This window comes from Anopheles coustani, chromosome 3 (genome assembly GCF_943734705.1).
Source record: "Anopheles coustani chromosome 3, idAnoCousDA_361_x.2, whole genome shotgun sequence".
Lineage (NCBI taxonomy): Eukaryota > Metazoa > Arthropoda > Insecta > Diptera > Culicidae > Anopheles > Anopheles coustani.
In genome coordinates this window covers 31058164-31074183 of record NC_071288.1, presented here as the reverse complement: position 1 = coordinate 31074183, position 16020 = coordinate 31058164, and the positions used below count along the sequence as shown (strand labels likewise).

The 16020-nt window shown below is 45.2% G+C and overlaps 3 protein-coding genes across 3 annotated transcripts; 1 reads left to right on the top strand and 2 right to left on the bottom strand.

The window, feature by feature from the left end:
* Positions 1-6: 6 nt before the first annotated feature.
* On the bottom strand, positions 7-930 carry LOC131259137 (uncharacterized). Its single transcript, XM_058260562.1, has 3 exons — positions 750-930; positions 547-687; positions 7-479 (listed from the first exon to the last, which is right to left on the bottom strand). Exons 1-3 carry the CDS (start codon positions 860-862, stop codon positions 125-127), a joined length of 609 nt encoding a protein of 202 aa, XP_058116545.1. The 5' UTR covers positions 863-930; the 3' UTR covers positions 7-124.
* Positions 931-2200: 1270 nt separating this feature from the next.
* LOC131259128 (biorientation of chromosomes in cell division protein 1-like 1) lies at positions 2201-5724 on the top strand. Its single transcript, XM_058260554.1, has 3 exons — positions 2201-2471; positions 2537-3435; positions 3500-5724. The coding sequence occupies exons 1-3, from the start codon at positions 2239-2241 to the stop codon at positions 5104-5106; spliced, it is 2739 nt and encodes a 912-aa protein (XP_058116537.1). The 5' UTR covers positions 2201-2238; the 3' UTR covers positions 5107-5724.
* Positions 5725-6097: 373 nt separating this feature from the next.
* On the bottom strand, positions 6098-14516 carry LOC131259132 (ABC transporter G family member 20). Its single transcript, XM_058260558.1, has 10 exons — positions 14401-14516; positions 9433-9729; positions 9148-9367; positions 8689-9071; positions 7420-7654; positions 6986-7350; positions 6810-6898; positions 6559-6735; positions 6404-6490; positions 6098-6331 (listed from the first exon to the last, which is right to left on the bottom strand). Exons 1-10 carry the CDS (start codon positions 14508-14510, stop codon positions 6120-6122), a joined length of 2175 nt encoding a protein of 724 aa, XP_058116541.1. The 5' UTR covers positions 14511-14516; the 3' UTR covers positions 6098-6119.
* Positions 14517-16020: the final 1504 nt, after the last annotated feature.

Here is a 16020-nt window from a genome sequence, read left to right as displayed (position 1 = left end):
TTTCTCAAGTTCATAAAGCAAACATTTTATTTTTATACCTGCAATACATTTGTACACATCTACTTTAATGCAATAAAGGTGAAACAAGACTGCTTCCAACACAATTTATCTCCCGGAATGCATTTTAGCCCATGAGTTTTGAGATACTATTTTTGCAACAAAAGGTAAATACTATAGCACCTGATAGTAGCATAATAGAAAACCCTACTTTTCTAACAAACGTCTTCTTTGTTTTGCGCTTATCTTCTTCCTTTACTACCCTTTCGATGTCACCTAGCTTGGCGTTGATTTTCTCGCAAAGCTTAAGACACCATTCCGATGAGTAAATGGTGTCATCGAGCAACAAATTATTGGGGAAGTTAATGAAAAGCTTCAACTGTATGAGGTTCATCATAACATTGATCGATCGCAGATGTGCGGTGCAGTTTGTACTCACAGTCTGTACGTACTCCTCTGGTACAAATTCATCGCGCAAAACACTGAAAAGATTATAAAATAGTTAATGAACTGGGATAAACTCCTGCTAAGTATGTAAGTGGCCAATACCCATCATAGAGCCGCCTTTGGTTGGAGAGCTGCGATACTTCACTCAATACGTCTTGAATCGCCTTGCTGTTCGTCATTCCCATCAGTCGCAAGTCTTCCTCTACGAGGCCACTTAATTGGTCGTAAGTAACCGCACATTTTCTGAAAAGGCACAATTTAGGTATAGTTCTTTTGATCATTCGAAGCTTACCATAACAATGTACCGTAGTTGTTCGGTGAGGTTTTCCGTATCGTGATGAATACTAGACAGCACGATAGCAACAGGATCATAACATTCCACGAACGTTTGCTCCTCATACTGTTCTTCGTCCTCCATTTCAGATAAAAAATGTTATCAAATTAACAAATTTACATGTGTTTCACGGCAAACAAACTGCCGGTTTTATTGTTTATGTTTATTTGACAGTACGTTGCTAAACAAGAACAAGGCTACTACAACTTGCTTGCTGCAGGTCATATCACACTGTGCCAGGATGGCATATGTCAAATCCAGACTAGTGATGGGGAAACTGAATCCCTACAGGGATTAAAATCTTTCGATTTTCAGTTCAAGTTCGGTAGTGAATCAGAGCGGATGTTAGCAGTGCACAAGTTTCCTGAAAGGGTTAGGCTAGTGTCAGTGCTTTCTCACACGATGTTTTGTCGGACGTCAGGTGCGCCAATTTTTATGTAATTTTTTAAATTGTAAGACGGTTAAATGAATTTGATTATTTTTCTTAGATGGAAATCACAACTCCGAGTTTATAAAGTTCAACTTTGTTGACAGATAAAATCGGATGCGTCCATCCGATAAAATCAAATGATTTTGATTCTATCGTACGATAAAATCGTGCGAAGCTTGCAGCTGTCAAATCCCATACATTTTCGTCTGTTAAAAATCTGACGCAGTAAAGCACTGACACCAGCCTTAGCGGAAAAGTAAGGTCAGCTTGCGGCACGACCGCCTGGTCACGCCGAGCTGGAGCTCAGGTCAGACAAATCCTAGCTGCCGCACATCTCGTGCTGTTTGAGTCAATCAAGCGGACCACGAGTTCGTGTGTCCTGACAACGGAAGGAATTATCCCTCCCGTGGACGGCGGGTGGACATATGGCTTTTATAGCCGGTCCTAAAGGACGAGCCCCTTTATAGGAGTTCGGACAGAGTCGGTACGCCTCTGATTACGAGTAAGGGAACAAACGTTCGACTTAGCGTAGGAGGATATACTCCGACTCGCATAGCTAAAGTAGAAGAAGAAGAATCTTTCGATTCAAATCCATTCCGAGATCCGGATCTTTGAATCCGAATCCCAATCCGTCATATCACACTGTACCATCCTTTCAAATCTTGGCATATGTCAAAACAAGACCACGAAAAGTTTGTTGTGAAAAGTTTCGTAAATGCTATCCTGCAACAATTTTGTGTTTTTACTTGGTGTTCAACAAAAGATTGCTCGATTTGCTAAAGATTAAAAGAATGTAAGTGTTTAACTGCGCCGGCAGCGTCATAGAAGTGTGTTTCAAAAGGCGTTTAATTACATAGCACGCAATAGAAGAAGTTTGGTTATGGACTGACATTGAACTTTCGACGCCACTAACATGTCCTAACAGGATTAAACAAGTCCGTGCGCGAATAACACGAATCACCTATCGATTTACGGATTACTTGCAGCGAATCGACAACCAGAAACCAATGTGTGAAAGCTCGATTTCATCATGATCGACGATCCGAACTTCATCGATGTAATAGTGCAGGAGCTGAAATCTCAAGGCCTTTTCGATCAGTTCCGGAAGGAATGTTTGGCAGACGTGGACACAAAACCTGCCTATCAAAACCTACGCCAGCGTGTCGATGGAACCGTGAATAAGTTTCTCGCCCAGCAGGAGTGGTCCGATAACATCCGTTACAAGAATCAGCTGCGGGACCAACTGCGTAAAAACATAATCGAGTGAGTATCCGTGGAACAGTATTGTAATGATTTGGACATAATTTACCCTGCGATTACTTCCACAGCTCCGGTTTTCTGGACACCGGCGTCGAGCGCATCGTAGACCAGGTGGTGAATCCAAAAATATCGACCGTGTTTCAGCCAAAGGTGGAGGAAATCGTGTACAACTACCTCGGAATCGAAAAACCCAAATCTTCGTCGGTGAATGGCAATGAATCTAAACCGGAACTACTGCTGGAAGACCTCGAGGCCGTCAGTCCGGATTCGGATAAAAAATCGGAAGCTAGTGTCACTTCACCGCTGCCTCCTCAGCCTACGGAAAACACCGAGGAGGATATGGAAATCGATGAAGAGCTAGATGAATCGAAGGAACAAGATGACTTCGAATCGCCGGCCTTTGAACCGCTCGAGGTGCGATCACCGAGCAAGACCAAGGAGGAAATCAACGACTCCAATTCCTCTGCCATCAGTGGACTGACTTCGCAAGAGTCTGTTGAAAGTGACGACAAAGAGGAGGAACCACCGGCCGAAAAGCCACCCACCGATTCGAGTAATGCCCCACCGGTTGAAGAACTGGAAAATCCCACGACAAAGGATTCGGATTTCAGCCAAGAAATTGCACCGAACAATGATTCTCAACTTTCGCAAGTGTCCAGCAACAGTCAGCTACTAACAACGACGACGACGGTGCCTTCGACTGAGGAAGAGCCTCAGCCGCCTCAGGAAAATGAGCGCTTGGATATCACCGAGGAAGCACAAATGCCAACACTGTTCACCAACTCAGCAGACAAACCCTCGGAGCCGACAGAGGGTGAAGGGGATGATGCCGAAGATGGGGCCAAGAAGAAGACGTTCAATTTTGATAAAGATGAGTACGATTTCGTTGGAACTGGCCGTTCCACGGTGATAGTGCGAGATCATGAGAGCAGTCCGGTGAACTTAAACATTCATAAAGAAAACGACGGTGAGTTTCCTACATTACAACTGCATTCTTTTTCCCAAATATGACTATTTCATATTTCTTTCAGAGGAAGATACGCCTACGAAAACATCTACCGAAACTCCAACAGAAGCACCTACCAAAGATGCACAAGTGCCAAGCTTCTCCACGCAGGAAGACACTACATCGCAGTCGGAACATTCGTTGAAAATTTGTGAGGACACATTTAGTGATGACGACACTAAGGAAGAATCCCAATCGGCTGACGTCCACCACGACGCTGTACCGCGGAGTCCAATCAAGGAAAAAGAGCTTTCCGACGCTAGCAGTTTCAGTTTTAAAAGTGAACCGGAAAGCAAGAGTAAACCCGCAAGTCCTAAGGAGCCATCGAATGGGTTAGCTCCAAGGAAATCCATCGAATGCGAGCAAATCAATGAAGAACAAGATGAAGCGAAGGAGGAGGGAAATAAGAAAATTGAAGAACCAGAAGATCCCAAAAAGACACCAAATTCAAATGCGGAAGATGACCACTATGAGGAGCATTTAAAACAACAAGTAAAACGTCGCGCTAGCGATCGCGATTCCGATGACAGCAACGATAAATCTGCACCGTCCGGACCACCACCTCCATCTGGAGAGAGCAAACCGACCGAGGAAACTGCCGTGTCAACACAAGAACCCCCAGACAATTCGACGGAGCAGGACAAACCAACAAATTCCGGTGCTGCGGATTCCATGGAATCGTCCGAAGGACTACGTAACTTTGGTCGAACACAAGGCTCCGTAACACCCTCACGGGTAGATTCGTCCTCCTCGGGCATCCAATCAGGTGATGACTCGGAAAAAAGTCCCGAGTCGTTGAAAACGTACGCAAAGTCCGAATCGATCGTGCTTCCCGTGCAACCGGTCGTAATCGATCAGATGCTAACGATCGTCGAGGACTCACAGCTGGAGCGACTACTGAACGGCGATACGCCAACAAACGACGCCACACTAGAATCACTGCAACGCAAGTGGCAGTCGGCCGATGGCAGGGTACGCAAGCCAAAGTTTGCTTCCAACTTTTCCGAAGCAAGACGCCTGATGAAGGTACGGAAGCAGATGCAACGCGAGGAACAAAAATGCCGCGAGCAGGCGCTTGCCATGGCGAAGAAATACATCACCGAGAACAAGGTGATCGGTGCGCAGATGGCCGAGGATCAGGGTATTGAGCTGGAGTTCGTTTGCGATGGCAAACGGAAGTCGCCGGGACCGCTAATCTCATCGCCTGTACCAAAAGCCGAACCGGTGCAACCGAACGAATCCGACCCAGATCTGCTGTATTTCCCCGAGGAAGGGGAAGTGTTCCCGGTTAACGAAGCGCACCTGAACTTTTTGCGAACGCAAACGAACGGCCTTACCTTTGGACGGAACTTTAAGTTGGAGCATTACCGTAGTGAAATTTGTACTCTGTCGCCTGAGGTGGCCCAACCGGCCAAAAAGGCTACCAAGCGCAGCGCAAGCAAGAAAGTCGCCGGTCCGAAGGCGAAGCGAACGAGCAGTACAATAAATGGCGTCGCAAAGGAGTTGGATGTGGGTGCGGATAACCAGCGTGTGGCCTCGCTTGCCCTCCGCAGACAACGATCGATCAGGACGAATGCTTCTCACCAGCTGCAAGAGAAAAATACACCACCCTCCGTTGGGACGGATGCGTGAAATGGGTAATGGGTGAGCGATTTTCTTGCAAAGCCAGAGCAGGGTTTATACATGCCACTAAAATCTTTAGCAAAGACCAGTTAAGTGATAGTCACACGGTGTGGATAAGTATTTTTTTAGATGTTTGTTAGTTGATAAATATGTTCAGATGAATGAGTGGATTATATTAAAAGGTTGGTTCTTAAATACAAACCAACGACAGGAATTGGTTACAGAACAAAAAAAAATGGTCGCGTTACAGTTATGTCAGTTTTACTATTAACACTTGAGAAATTTCATTCCACCCTTCAACTTTCCGTGGCTTTCTAAAATTTCGATGAATCCATAAATAAGAGTATGGTATTTTAGAATGTATATTTGTTTATTTTTCTTCACATACCACAAGATAAGCACAAAAAAACATCATTTTACGAACATGCCTAACCTAGGACGCTGACAGACTTCCTTTATTTTCTTATCTTTCTATGATTGCTATTCGTTTAACTGCCCTCGGACGGCATTAATCTTACTGAAGCGTTCTCACATATTTTTTTCCATATCTTATTTTGATTGCATACATCCTTGCAACAGTTTATTTAGCGAAAGAATCCACATTCTTCCCTTCTTCACTCTGCAACTAAGAAAACCAAATACTGTTACCGTAGATGTAAGCAGAAAGTGTGCTCCTCGTTACGATTAATGGATAAATTTATTTACAACAAACATTCACACACGCTGATTAAATAACTTTTCCGAATTGCATCCCCCTTCTGTTTTGCGTTTATCGATTGCGGAATGACCGAGGTTAAGCAACGTGGGGAGGGTGGGGCGTTAATTGAGTGCTACAGCTTAGGCACACCGAGAAACCCGTGTTGTTGTGTATACTTAATCGCTAGTTTTCGTCCAGAAGCCAGGCGGTCAAGGATGGTGGGGGGAATGGTCCATTTTGTTTTTTGTTCCTGTGTTAAATACGTTATACAATATTCCCTAAAAGCCCTACTGTTATGGACCCCCTGCCGCGGGGGTGTCGGTGCTTATCTCTTAATTTTTAACCCCAGTAGACAGAGCAGCAGCAAACTAATGATCCACACGCCGACCGCTCCGTAGCCCATGTAGACCTGTGAATTGGTAATGCTCCAACCTTTCGTTAGAACGTTCCGCACCGCGATCGACGGGATGGTGAACGGGAAGCAATACGCGACGTACTGTAGATACTGTGGCATTCCTTCCAACGGCCACAGAATACCTGTGATGGAGCAAAAAAAGTGCGTTAATAGTATTCCTTCACGACCATGTACGGCACTGAGGGTTTGCTTACCACACAGAATAATCATCGGATAGAAACTACCGGTGGCCATGAAATTAGCTGTGGACTGTGCGTCGCAGAAGATCGATATAAGGAGACCTGTAAACAAAACCAGAGGATCGTTACATTATGCTCCAAGGTTAACACTCCACTCCCCACACACGTACCATATAACATTCCCGCAAAGCCCAAGAGCATCAGCAGTCCGACGACGGTAATGTTACTGCCCTGGTTCTGGGCGTCGAAGAGGAATGTTGCGAGCAGCACAATTTCCACACACTGGAGGAGCATGATGGACGTTTGTGTGATAATGTGCGCCAGCAGAAGCTCCAGTGCGGTGATGCCTACAACGAAAACAAAATCATCTCCTCGTAAGAAAGCTGCGGGAAGCCATTTTCCAACACGATTAACTTCGCACCTGCAACGATCGTACGGTCCCAAACTCCCTCCAGTCGATCGGTAATGAAAATGGTGGCGGTGATCAACGTTGCCAAGAAAAAGATCATCCTTCAGCGTGGGCATAAATTTAGACAAAAAAAAAATCAGTTCATCAGTAATTAACCATATCGAATGGTACCGACACTCAACACTCACGTCATTACGACACCCGGTGCCATGAAGTCGGTGAACTCTTCATCGAACGTGCCATAAATGGGCGTCTCGAAGGTGATCGGAATGTTGGCCAGCTGTGTGCTCAGCCGGCAGTCGGACATTAAACTCTCGGCAAACTCCCGGTACGTCTGAAGCAGCTTTTTCTCGAGGAAGAACGTTATCTGCTGGTCGGACTTGTCCAGGTGCACCTTGATCTCGGACGTCAGAAATGAACCGTCGTCCGCCTCCCGCACATTATCGCGAACGTCCTGCAGCGACTCGGTGAAGTTTTCCGCAAAGTGGATAAATCCCACAATCTTACCCTTCCGCGCATCCCGATACGCATCCTCGTACGTGTCGTAATATTCCTGGCGAGAAGGGACCGCAAACGAATGGTGAGTTTACATTACGAGCCAAATCCTGCACATTGTCCATACCTGTATTGCAATGCTCCGATTGAGTTTCTCCAAAAACCGGCATGACACTTTGTACAGATCGCATTCGTAGTCGTCCGTGTAGTAGGTATGGACGAGCGATTCGTTGAAGCACTGTCGGATGTTGGTCAGCTCTTCGTTCACGATACCAAGCCGTAGGCCCTTTGGGTTGCCACCGATAGCGATGTAGAAACTTACCAGTTGAAAGATCGGATACAGGAACAGAAAAACCATTCCACTGTGCGTGGCGCAACGACGGGACGGCGGGACAGGGATCCGAAAATGAAACGAAATTCCCAGTTAGCAATGCCAAAGCGAGCAAACTGTATGGCGTCGCAACGAGCTCGTTAGGAAAAATGCGTTCGCGTGGTCGAAAGGTGCCAGAAAATGGTGGAAAAGTGGTGATGCTGTCCAACGTCATGCCACGGTCTTTGAGTAAAACGGCGTCAGCTAGAAGAAAGGACTTACTTTTGGATCCAATTTTGAAATTGTCTGCTTGCTAGATATCGCACTGCGTGATAAAATTAAATTATCATCAAGCAAAGTTGTAGTGTGTCAAGTAAAAAGGTTATTTAAATTTCTTATGTTATTCCAGTCAAGGAAACAGTTCTACTTATTTACATGATCTATTGTCGGTGTTTCAATTAACGGGCATCAAATTGAAAGTAATTAGTAATCATTAAATAAAATTAACGTCCAGCATTCTCATTCCCTTCTTTAAATAAACGAGAATTTGGTATTCCATTGAAAAACACATATGTACAGTTGGAATTTAGCTTTTTAGAATTAAATATAATGCACAAGTCAAGTTAGATGGTTAAGGAACTAAAATTTACTCATTTGGGAAAGTGTTTAAGCTTTCTCTAGCTTTTAATGAAAATCTCTTAAAGCAAACGGAAGACAAACAGCGAACGATGGTCGCATTTATGCAAGACGACCTTGAATCTCAAGGTCCACAGGCTCGTGTCGGTGCATTTAACAGGTCATGGTCGTTCTGCAGAGTCCGTCGCTTGATCGATGATCGTTCTATGACAGATGAGTAATGAAGATGACAGTGAAGAAGTGCTACGACAGTGAAGTACGAGAGATATTAAAGGTTGCATTTTCGATTAGAACTGTCCATTTCACAGGACACAAACACACACACACACACACACATACACACAAAAACTATCACACATACACACGCACACATCATTCAAACTACTACTTCTTACTGGTAGCCCGTTGTTAGTGGAACGGGAATACCTGAACTTCGTGTTATATACTCACGCCGGCTGTCGGACCATTTGCAGGAAGTTCTTGGACAGGAGCGCGTTCATGCGCCGCTTGGTCGTGAAGCTGACCAGCTGCTTGATCGTGCTGGTGATCGGTTTCCGCTTCTCACCGAACAAACCTCCTCCCCCGCCACCGCCACCCTCGGCTGGCTTTTTGTCGCTGGTGGCTAACGCCGGAATGGTCTTCTTAACATCCGGTGCCGCCGTCACCGCCCGTAGCGCTTGCGTCTGGTGTGTGTTGCGGTCGGCCTCCTCCGAGGGACCGTGCCTTTGGCAGAGGTTCAGGAACGCCTCCTCAAGTGATGTGCAGGAAAAGCGCTCCAGTATGTTGCCCGGTGAGTCCTCGGCCAGCAATATTCCGTTCCTCATCAGGCCAATCTGTAATGGGACGATCGTCGAGGGACAAAATCAAAACCACCCGGTAGAGAGCCACTCTCCGTTCGGCAGAACTTACGCATCCCGCCTGCTTCGCTTCCTCGATGTAATGTGTCGTTATAATCACAGCCATTTTGCTTGTACTCGTCGTCTCCACCAGGTACTGCCAGATCTTCTCGCGCAGCAACGGATCCAACCCGACGGTGGGCTCGTCCAGGATGAGCAGCTCCGGCTCGTGGACCATGGCCGCGGCAAATGACACTCGTCGCTGCTGCCCTCCACTGCAGTTCCCAACGTAACTGTAAACCAGATATTTACTGTCAGCTATACTCCAGAACAACGCCTCGGTATAGATCCTCCTTACCGTTCATCGTCCGGTAGTTCCAGCAGATGCTTCAGCAGTTTGTAACGTTCGCGGATTTTCTCCTTCGACATGCCGTATATCCGACCGAAGTAGTAAATGGTTTCTTTGATCGTGAACTCCTCCACCAGTGCGATGTCCTGTGGCATGTAGCCGATTCGGGGTCCCGGTACTCCCGAGCCCGCCGTGCCCGGCGTTCCGCCCAGCACGTTGATTTCTCCATCGTTCAGAAACTTTCGCCCGACTATGCAGGAGAGGAGCGTCGTTTTGCCGCAACCGGAAGCACCCAGAAGACCGTAGCTGCGAAATCCCAACCCACAAGGACAAAGGAGATTGTTCGTAAGTGTTAATTTGTAGCTGTAGATAAACGAGATTGTAGATCGACTTTTACGAAGTGACCTGCTTTTCTCGTGAAGTAGAAAAAAGGATTTGGCAGATAAAACCATTTTCCATTTTCGATTACGTAATCGATGTGTCTTTAAAAAAATACAGCAATCACAAGTCTTTCCGCTTGTGTCTCCGATACGATCGATAAACTGTAAAACAAGGCTAGCACAAGCGACGTGGACAGCGATCGATAACGATTAGAAACATAACGCAAAAAGCTTAAGCAATCGTCTTTTTAAAGTAAAAACCCATCAAACAATCGATCAGAAGGAGGTCACGCATCGTAACGGCTTTTAAAATATACCCACACACATTTTTGAAAGTGTGCAGCCTCAAACATAGTACAAAAGGTGGGTGACTCACCATGTCCGGTAATTGGTTGTTTTCTTGCAAGGTTGAACGATTTGTTTCTAACAAACTCGTAACGCATAAAACTTTTTTTTTTATATATATATATTTGGACGGCCAGGCCGTATTGTACTTGTTGTACCGAAAATATAACATTTTTCTTAACCTACTGCTTAAAACTAATTGTAGCGTGGCATTTCCTCCAGCTAACAGCGGCTGTAACCTTATCCCGGGTTAACTCGGTTGTTGTTGGCGGATTGGCTGTGGATTGTGCGGGCGGGTTGTGCTGTGGTCGGTGCGGGCGGTCGGTGAGTTGGGCATAAAACTTTCAAACGTTTAACAAACGGTACAACAGTGTATGTCGTTGATAAATTCCATTTACAAGACACCGTTGGTCTGCAGTAGCTCATGTTTTTCTAGCACAAAAAGCGTCGCCCATAAATAAAAAAAAAACCACGCTCTCCATGTCACGAGGCACTGTTCCCCGCAGGTTTTATTTGCGAATGCACTTAATTATCTCACGGTTTAGAAATTGTTTTTTATCTCTTTTGTTTTTTTTCTATTTGAATCAGGCCACTGACTACTAATGGGCAGCGCGCGCAAGTGGTCAAATAATTAATAGCGCCCATTAATTGTCACCCTTTTGCGTTGGACAAGGTTAGAGGGCATATTAGGTCCACGATTTCGTCGCCGTGTTTTCGTTTGTATGTTAATTCTTGTGGGACATTCTAACAACTCACTGGCGAGTTGCACAGCGTTGCACTGCAAGCAAGCATTTGGTCATTAAAATTCATAAATGTCGTCATTTGAGAAAAACTTGAGGAGAGTGTTTTGAAATGCTGTTCAAACAAACTTAACATTTTTTTGGTTTTACATGAACTTTGAAACTCACTGGAATAGAGTTATAAAAAAATCTTATTTGGTGAAGAAGGATGTTGCTATGACTACAATATTGGCTTGTTTAATGATGCTTAATGAAATCCAAGTGTATCTTATTATAAAAAATCCTTAACGTCACGCTGCAAATCCTAACGCTGCTCCTACTTGGATAAAGTGACGCACTAAAATCGATGCAAAACCACATCTTTGTATGGAAATTCTCTAAACGCTCATCCCATTGCATTGCATTGATCGCCATAGCAATCAGTTTGCTTGGGGAAAATGAAAGGATCGCTATAGCAACCACAGTTGACCTGGGGAAACGTGCTCGATTGGAGAAATGGAAAACTGGTTTTTCAAAATGTTTCTAAATTTTGTAAAATGAAAAGAATAATGACGCCGTTTCCGGGCATTATGCGTTCGATTGATCAGATATATAAAGGAAATACCGGATGAATCTTTCAACATGGTTCCAAAAAATGTGCATCAAATCCGTGTTCAACATGCACGGGCAAGCTCAATTGAATCACTTTGCTGTATCTTTTCTAATACTGGTAATGCACGAACAATTCTTCGAAAGGTTTAAACAAGTTCAAAATGTCACAAAAAAGTAGAAAAATACTTAAAAACAAGTACATATGACAGAAGTGGAATTTTTAATCGCGATCAATTGAACAGGCGTTCACAGTGGCCTAGAACTTCACACGAACGAACGAAAGAATGAAGGTATTGAGTAGACACTTTGAAGCAAATATATTTTTAAATTGATTTGGTTTGTTATGGGACAGTGGGACAACCATTAAGTACCTATGGTTTGGTAAGTACCATTTTGTTAACAACGGGATTCAGAAAATCATCATTCTCACGTGATTTTAAAGTTGATCATATTTTTCCTTGAAAATACTGTACATACATTTTTTTTCAAACAAAATTAGACACGGTTTTTAAATATGCAATGGCCTGCAGATTATCTTTCTCATACCGGGATTTGGATTTTGCCTCTCTCAGTTTGATACAGGTTCAATCTTTTAACTGGACTGAGGCTTTACCACAACTTTAGTAGATTCTAATGCAAATTCCCCTTTCATCAACATGGGCCCGTGTAACCGGGCCGTTATACCTAGTCTCTTGAAAATTCAAATGTTAATCTATTGTCCTCCGTTTTCTACTCTTCATTATTTTATTTTTAAACTATTTAACCATGATATGATATCATAAAAAAAAAACAAATAAAATCCTTCTACACTCTCATTTTTTTTAAATATCAGAGATTAAACGTCTGCTTAAAATAGAGACAAACTTTAAACGAATCTATACAAATTGTTTACGAAATGTAATGCTTGTATTTTATTTATAACCATAAAGTGTCCAAATTAGTTGAAACAACAACATGGCACCATTAGCTCCATAGTTTAACCAAACCGAAAAGATGAGTCTTTGAATTCCCCAAAACATTTGACATATTTATGCCCCGGTCCCTCCTCCGCAACAGGGGCCCACAAGGGAGCGGGGTTGCAGGTCGCAACGGTCCTATCCGAACCGGTTCTACGGCACACGGTGCTGGCCATTAGAGCCATAAATCGACCACCAGCTCGTGCGTTTACGTAACTACTCTTTTGGCAATATCGCGCCGAAGCCTAAAGCGCGCGCTGTCGAAAGGAAAAACGCACCGACTCGCTCGCTGCTGGGTGAAAATTGACTGATGTGCCCAACAGGCGCTGGATTGATCGACTGTTTCCCCGTTGCCTTCCCTCCCTGTATCACCTTCTTGTGCCCCGTGTGTGTGTGTGTGGTTATGTTGGGCACATGTAACACACGACTTGCGTGATGACATTCCCCCCCTAAGCTGGGAAAGATAAGTCGTCGGTGAATTTCTGCGCGGTGACAATTGGTTACCGTACCATTCATCATCGACGATTCCGTTGAAAGGCAACGCAGTCGCTTATTCATCGTCGTTTCACCGGTCCAGGGTTGACCGGCCAAGCTTCCTGATGGCGATGAAGACGGGCGTCTGTCAAAGTGTTTTTTCCTCTTCTTTTCGGGTCTATCCTGTCCTCAACCCATACGCAGCGTTGTTGTGTGACACCGTGGCCTTGACACGTATGTACTCTTTTCTCAGCGGAGCAGTAAGGGAGACGTGAGGAGGATCGGGATCCGGTGACGGGGTGTTACTTTTCACCAACGTCGCTGTCCTCGATCCTTTGATGTTTACTCGGTGCGAATCATCATAAGCCGTGAGCCAAAAGGGAAGGACACGCATGAAGTGTGTTCCCTTAAAAGGAACGCCACCCTATTATGCGCCACCGCAAACCGACATGTCCTGCCCACCCCGCCCCAGGGCTTCCCCTACCGTCGGTGAGGCATAACGAGAGTTCGTTCCGGCAATTGTTGCGTGAAGTAGTAAAGTAGATGAACTTGAAGTGCGCCGAGCTGTTGCAAACTGTGTGGCGACAATCTGACGCAATGCTGTCCCCGAGAGTGTGGTATAATTTCCTGATATTGTAGCACAGGTAGAAAGCCAACGATCAACAAGGGCGTATGAAAATACGCCCCACGTTCGAGAGATGTCCAAGATGGAACCACCCGGACCGATGGCCTCGTCACCGGTTCCGAGTGTGCCGGAGAGTGCAGCCGGAAAGCGCAGTTGCCTGCTGGCCATGAAACGGAGTTCTCAATGCCATACCGTCGTACGGCGCACTCTGAGGATGCATCGGCGCCGCCCGGCGGGTTGAGGTAGATTTGCTGGAGAACTCTAGAAGGAGCATCATTTTATTATGGTGTGGCGTTTTGTAACAGCGCTTGTCGAGCTGGAGGACGCCCACCTTCCGGCGCGCGGCTCGGGTATGCATCCTTGGCGAGCGAGTCGACCACAAGAAACTCTTGAACTTCAACTTCACGACACGTCGAGCCACTTTCCCCAGGGCCGTCCGTCCTCTCGGACTCTTTGGCGTCCCAGGGATGCCCACCTACAGTTGCCTTGACTTCTACCTAGATCTGAGATAGACCCGTTAAGTTTCCCTTTTGATTGCTTCAACCGATCGGTTTGGTGAATTCATTTTCACCCTCGCCTCTTATCGCGCCAACGGATTAGAAGGGCTTGAGCGTTGAGCTAAGTTCATTAAAAATTCTTGCTCCACACCAAACTGACCTCCCCTTGCGATGAGCATCGTTGGGGCAATGCCGAACCGTTTCTACAAACCTCACCGGTACCAGATTAATCTTTTCCGATCGAAATCGCGAGTCCGATACCTCGAAATAGGATAAAGGAATTTCCAGACGTTTCCTTAGTTGAAAATCATTCCGTCAGATGTCTGTCACAAACAGCTCAAAAACGAATTCATTTCTCTGCTAACTTACATTGATCCCCGGGTAACGCTCATGTTCAGGTGGTTCAGTACGATCTTTTTGTTGGGATCCTTAGCCTTCCCATAGAATTTGTAGCCGGATATTACTTCCACCGCCGTCATCTTGGAGCCGTTTTGTGGGTGTTTGGGGTCTACGGAGAAACGAAAATAAGAAATAAAAAGGAATTACAATTTATATTGAAAACATTTTCCAAATACACCCGTTAAAAGTGCCAGTCATAATCGTAGATTCATTTTTCTTAACAACTCATAACGATGATGATCTGTTCGTCGCTTCGGCCTCAAGCCTACAGTAGAACGCAGTTATACGTTCATTCTCGTAGGTAATAATTCCGGTGGGGGGGGGGGGACATAATTTGTCTTCAAATATTTGTTACTCAAGTGGATATCGTCAATCTTTGCATCGGCCCTTTTAAACCGATCCTACTCAGCCCAGATCCACCCCACCCTCTCCATCCCGACGCAAGAAACCAGGCTGATGATGATTGCTTTTATAATTAGCGGCTTGCCGCGATGTCAACATTGGCTTGTTTGATGCCTTCGGTTACCATTATCTTCTCCATGTGAAGAATAGGCAACGTTCTACTTTATCTGTGTGTTTGTATGATTTTTGCGTTTTGATTTTCTGATCTTAAGACTTGGGAGCGTAAAAGAGCATTATGCACACCGTATAATTCAATGCATCTACCTTGTTTTGGAAATGTAAAAAACTTTTTGTTGGAGGATGTTTAAAACGCCCCATAAAAAATCCTCTAACCAAATAGCAGAAGTTTTCTATTAATCGTTGACATAAATGATCGTGCGAAGCAAGCCATGATATATAACTTAAAAGAACGACCTTTCAATCATACGCAGCTAGAATAACTCGCTTCGACCTATGATTATGATTAATTGCGGAGTTTTATAAGGAACAAGGAATACATTCGCAAAAAAAAAAAATCTACAACCACTGGCAAGGCCATCATAAGAATTCTGAAGCATTATTTTGAACAAACTCCAGCCTTCCTCGTTTCCAAGCCATTTAAAAGCGTGTCGGCATGTTCATTCAACATCATTAATCAGATAGTCATACTTTCATCCTCTTTCATGATTTGTCTCTTCTGTTCCCGCGACCGTTGAGGTCGTTCGTTTGCAGAAATCGCGCACACAAGGAAAGCGAAAAAGCAAAAGTGGTTTTAACCATTCCGAAGCGGGATTGAAACAAAACTCGTTCCTTGTCTTCTCCACCCCGTCGGTTTCCCGCCCCGCGGGTTTCGTCCGTGCTGCACCCCACGGCAAGGGTCATTAACCAGTGCGCCACTAGGTCAACGAATTCGGGCCGTTTAAGATCTCGACGATGCGCACCATTTCTGCCACGTTATGGCCTCGTTCGGCGGACGCAAATAAAAGTCGCACTCTTCGCTAAGCTGCGTGGCGTCACCCGGGTTGGTGGCGAAGATGTGTTGCTCTTCTATGACATAAATCCGAACCGCTTGTGCAAGAGGGAAACGAAATGCTGACCATTTCGGTTTGGCGCTTTCGGGTGCAGATTAGGCGAGCCGCACGTGCTCAGCCGTGCCGTGGATTTCACGTTCGCTTTCGTTCGGCTTTTCCTGCTTTTTCGCATCTCGGC

Bases quoted from the DNA above. Each gene is read 5' to 3' on its own strand.
- LOC131259137 (XM_058260562.1), bottom strand. From the start codon at position 862: ATGGAGGACGAAGAACAGTATGAGGAGCAAACGTTCGTGGAATGTTAT. The intron at 688-749 runs GTACATTGTTAT...GTGCCTTTTCAG, and splicing joins AACCTCACCGAACAACTACG to AAAATGTGCGGTTACTTACG. The intron at 480-546 runs GTATTGGCCACT...TAATCTTTTCAG, and splicing joins CAAAGGCGGCTCTATGATGG to TGTTTTGCGCGATGAATTTG.
- LOC131259132 (XM_058260558.1), bottom strand. From the start codon at position 14,510: ATGACGGCGGTGGAAGTAATATCCGGCTACAAATTCTATGGGAAGGCT. The intron at 7,351-7,419 runs GTATGGACAATG...CCTTCTCGCCAG, and splicing joins ATCGGAGCATTGCAATACAG to GAATATTACGACACGTACGA. The intron at 6,899-6,985 runs GTGAGTGTTGAG...CCCACGCTGAAG, and splicing joins GCACCGGGTGTCGTAATGAC to GATGATCTTTTTCTTGGCAA.
- LOC131259128 (XM_058260554.1), top strand. From the start codon at position 2,239: ATGATCGACGATCCGAACTTCATCGATGTAATAGTGCAGGAGCTGAAA. The intron at 2,472-2,536 runs GTGAGTATCCGT...TTACTTCCACAG, and splicing joins CTGCGTAAAAACATAATCGA to CTCCGGTTTTCTGGACACCG. The intron at 3,436-3,499 runs GTGAGTTTCCTA...TATTTCTTTCAG, and splicing joins CATTCATAAAGAAAACGACG to AGGAAGATACGCCTACGAAA.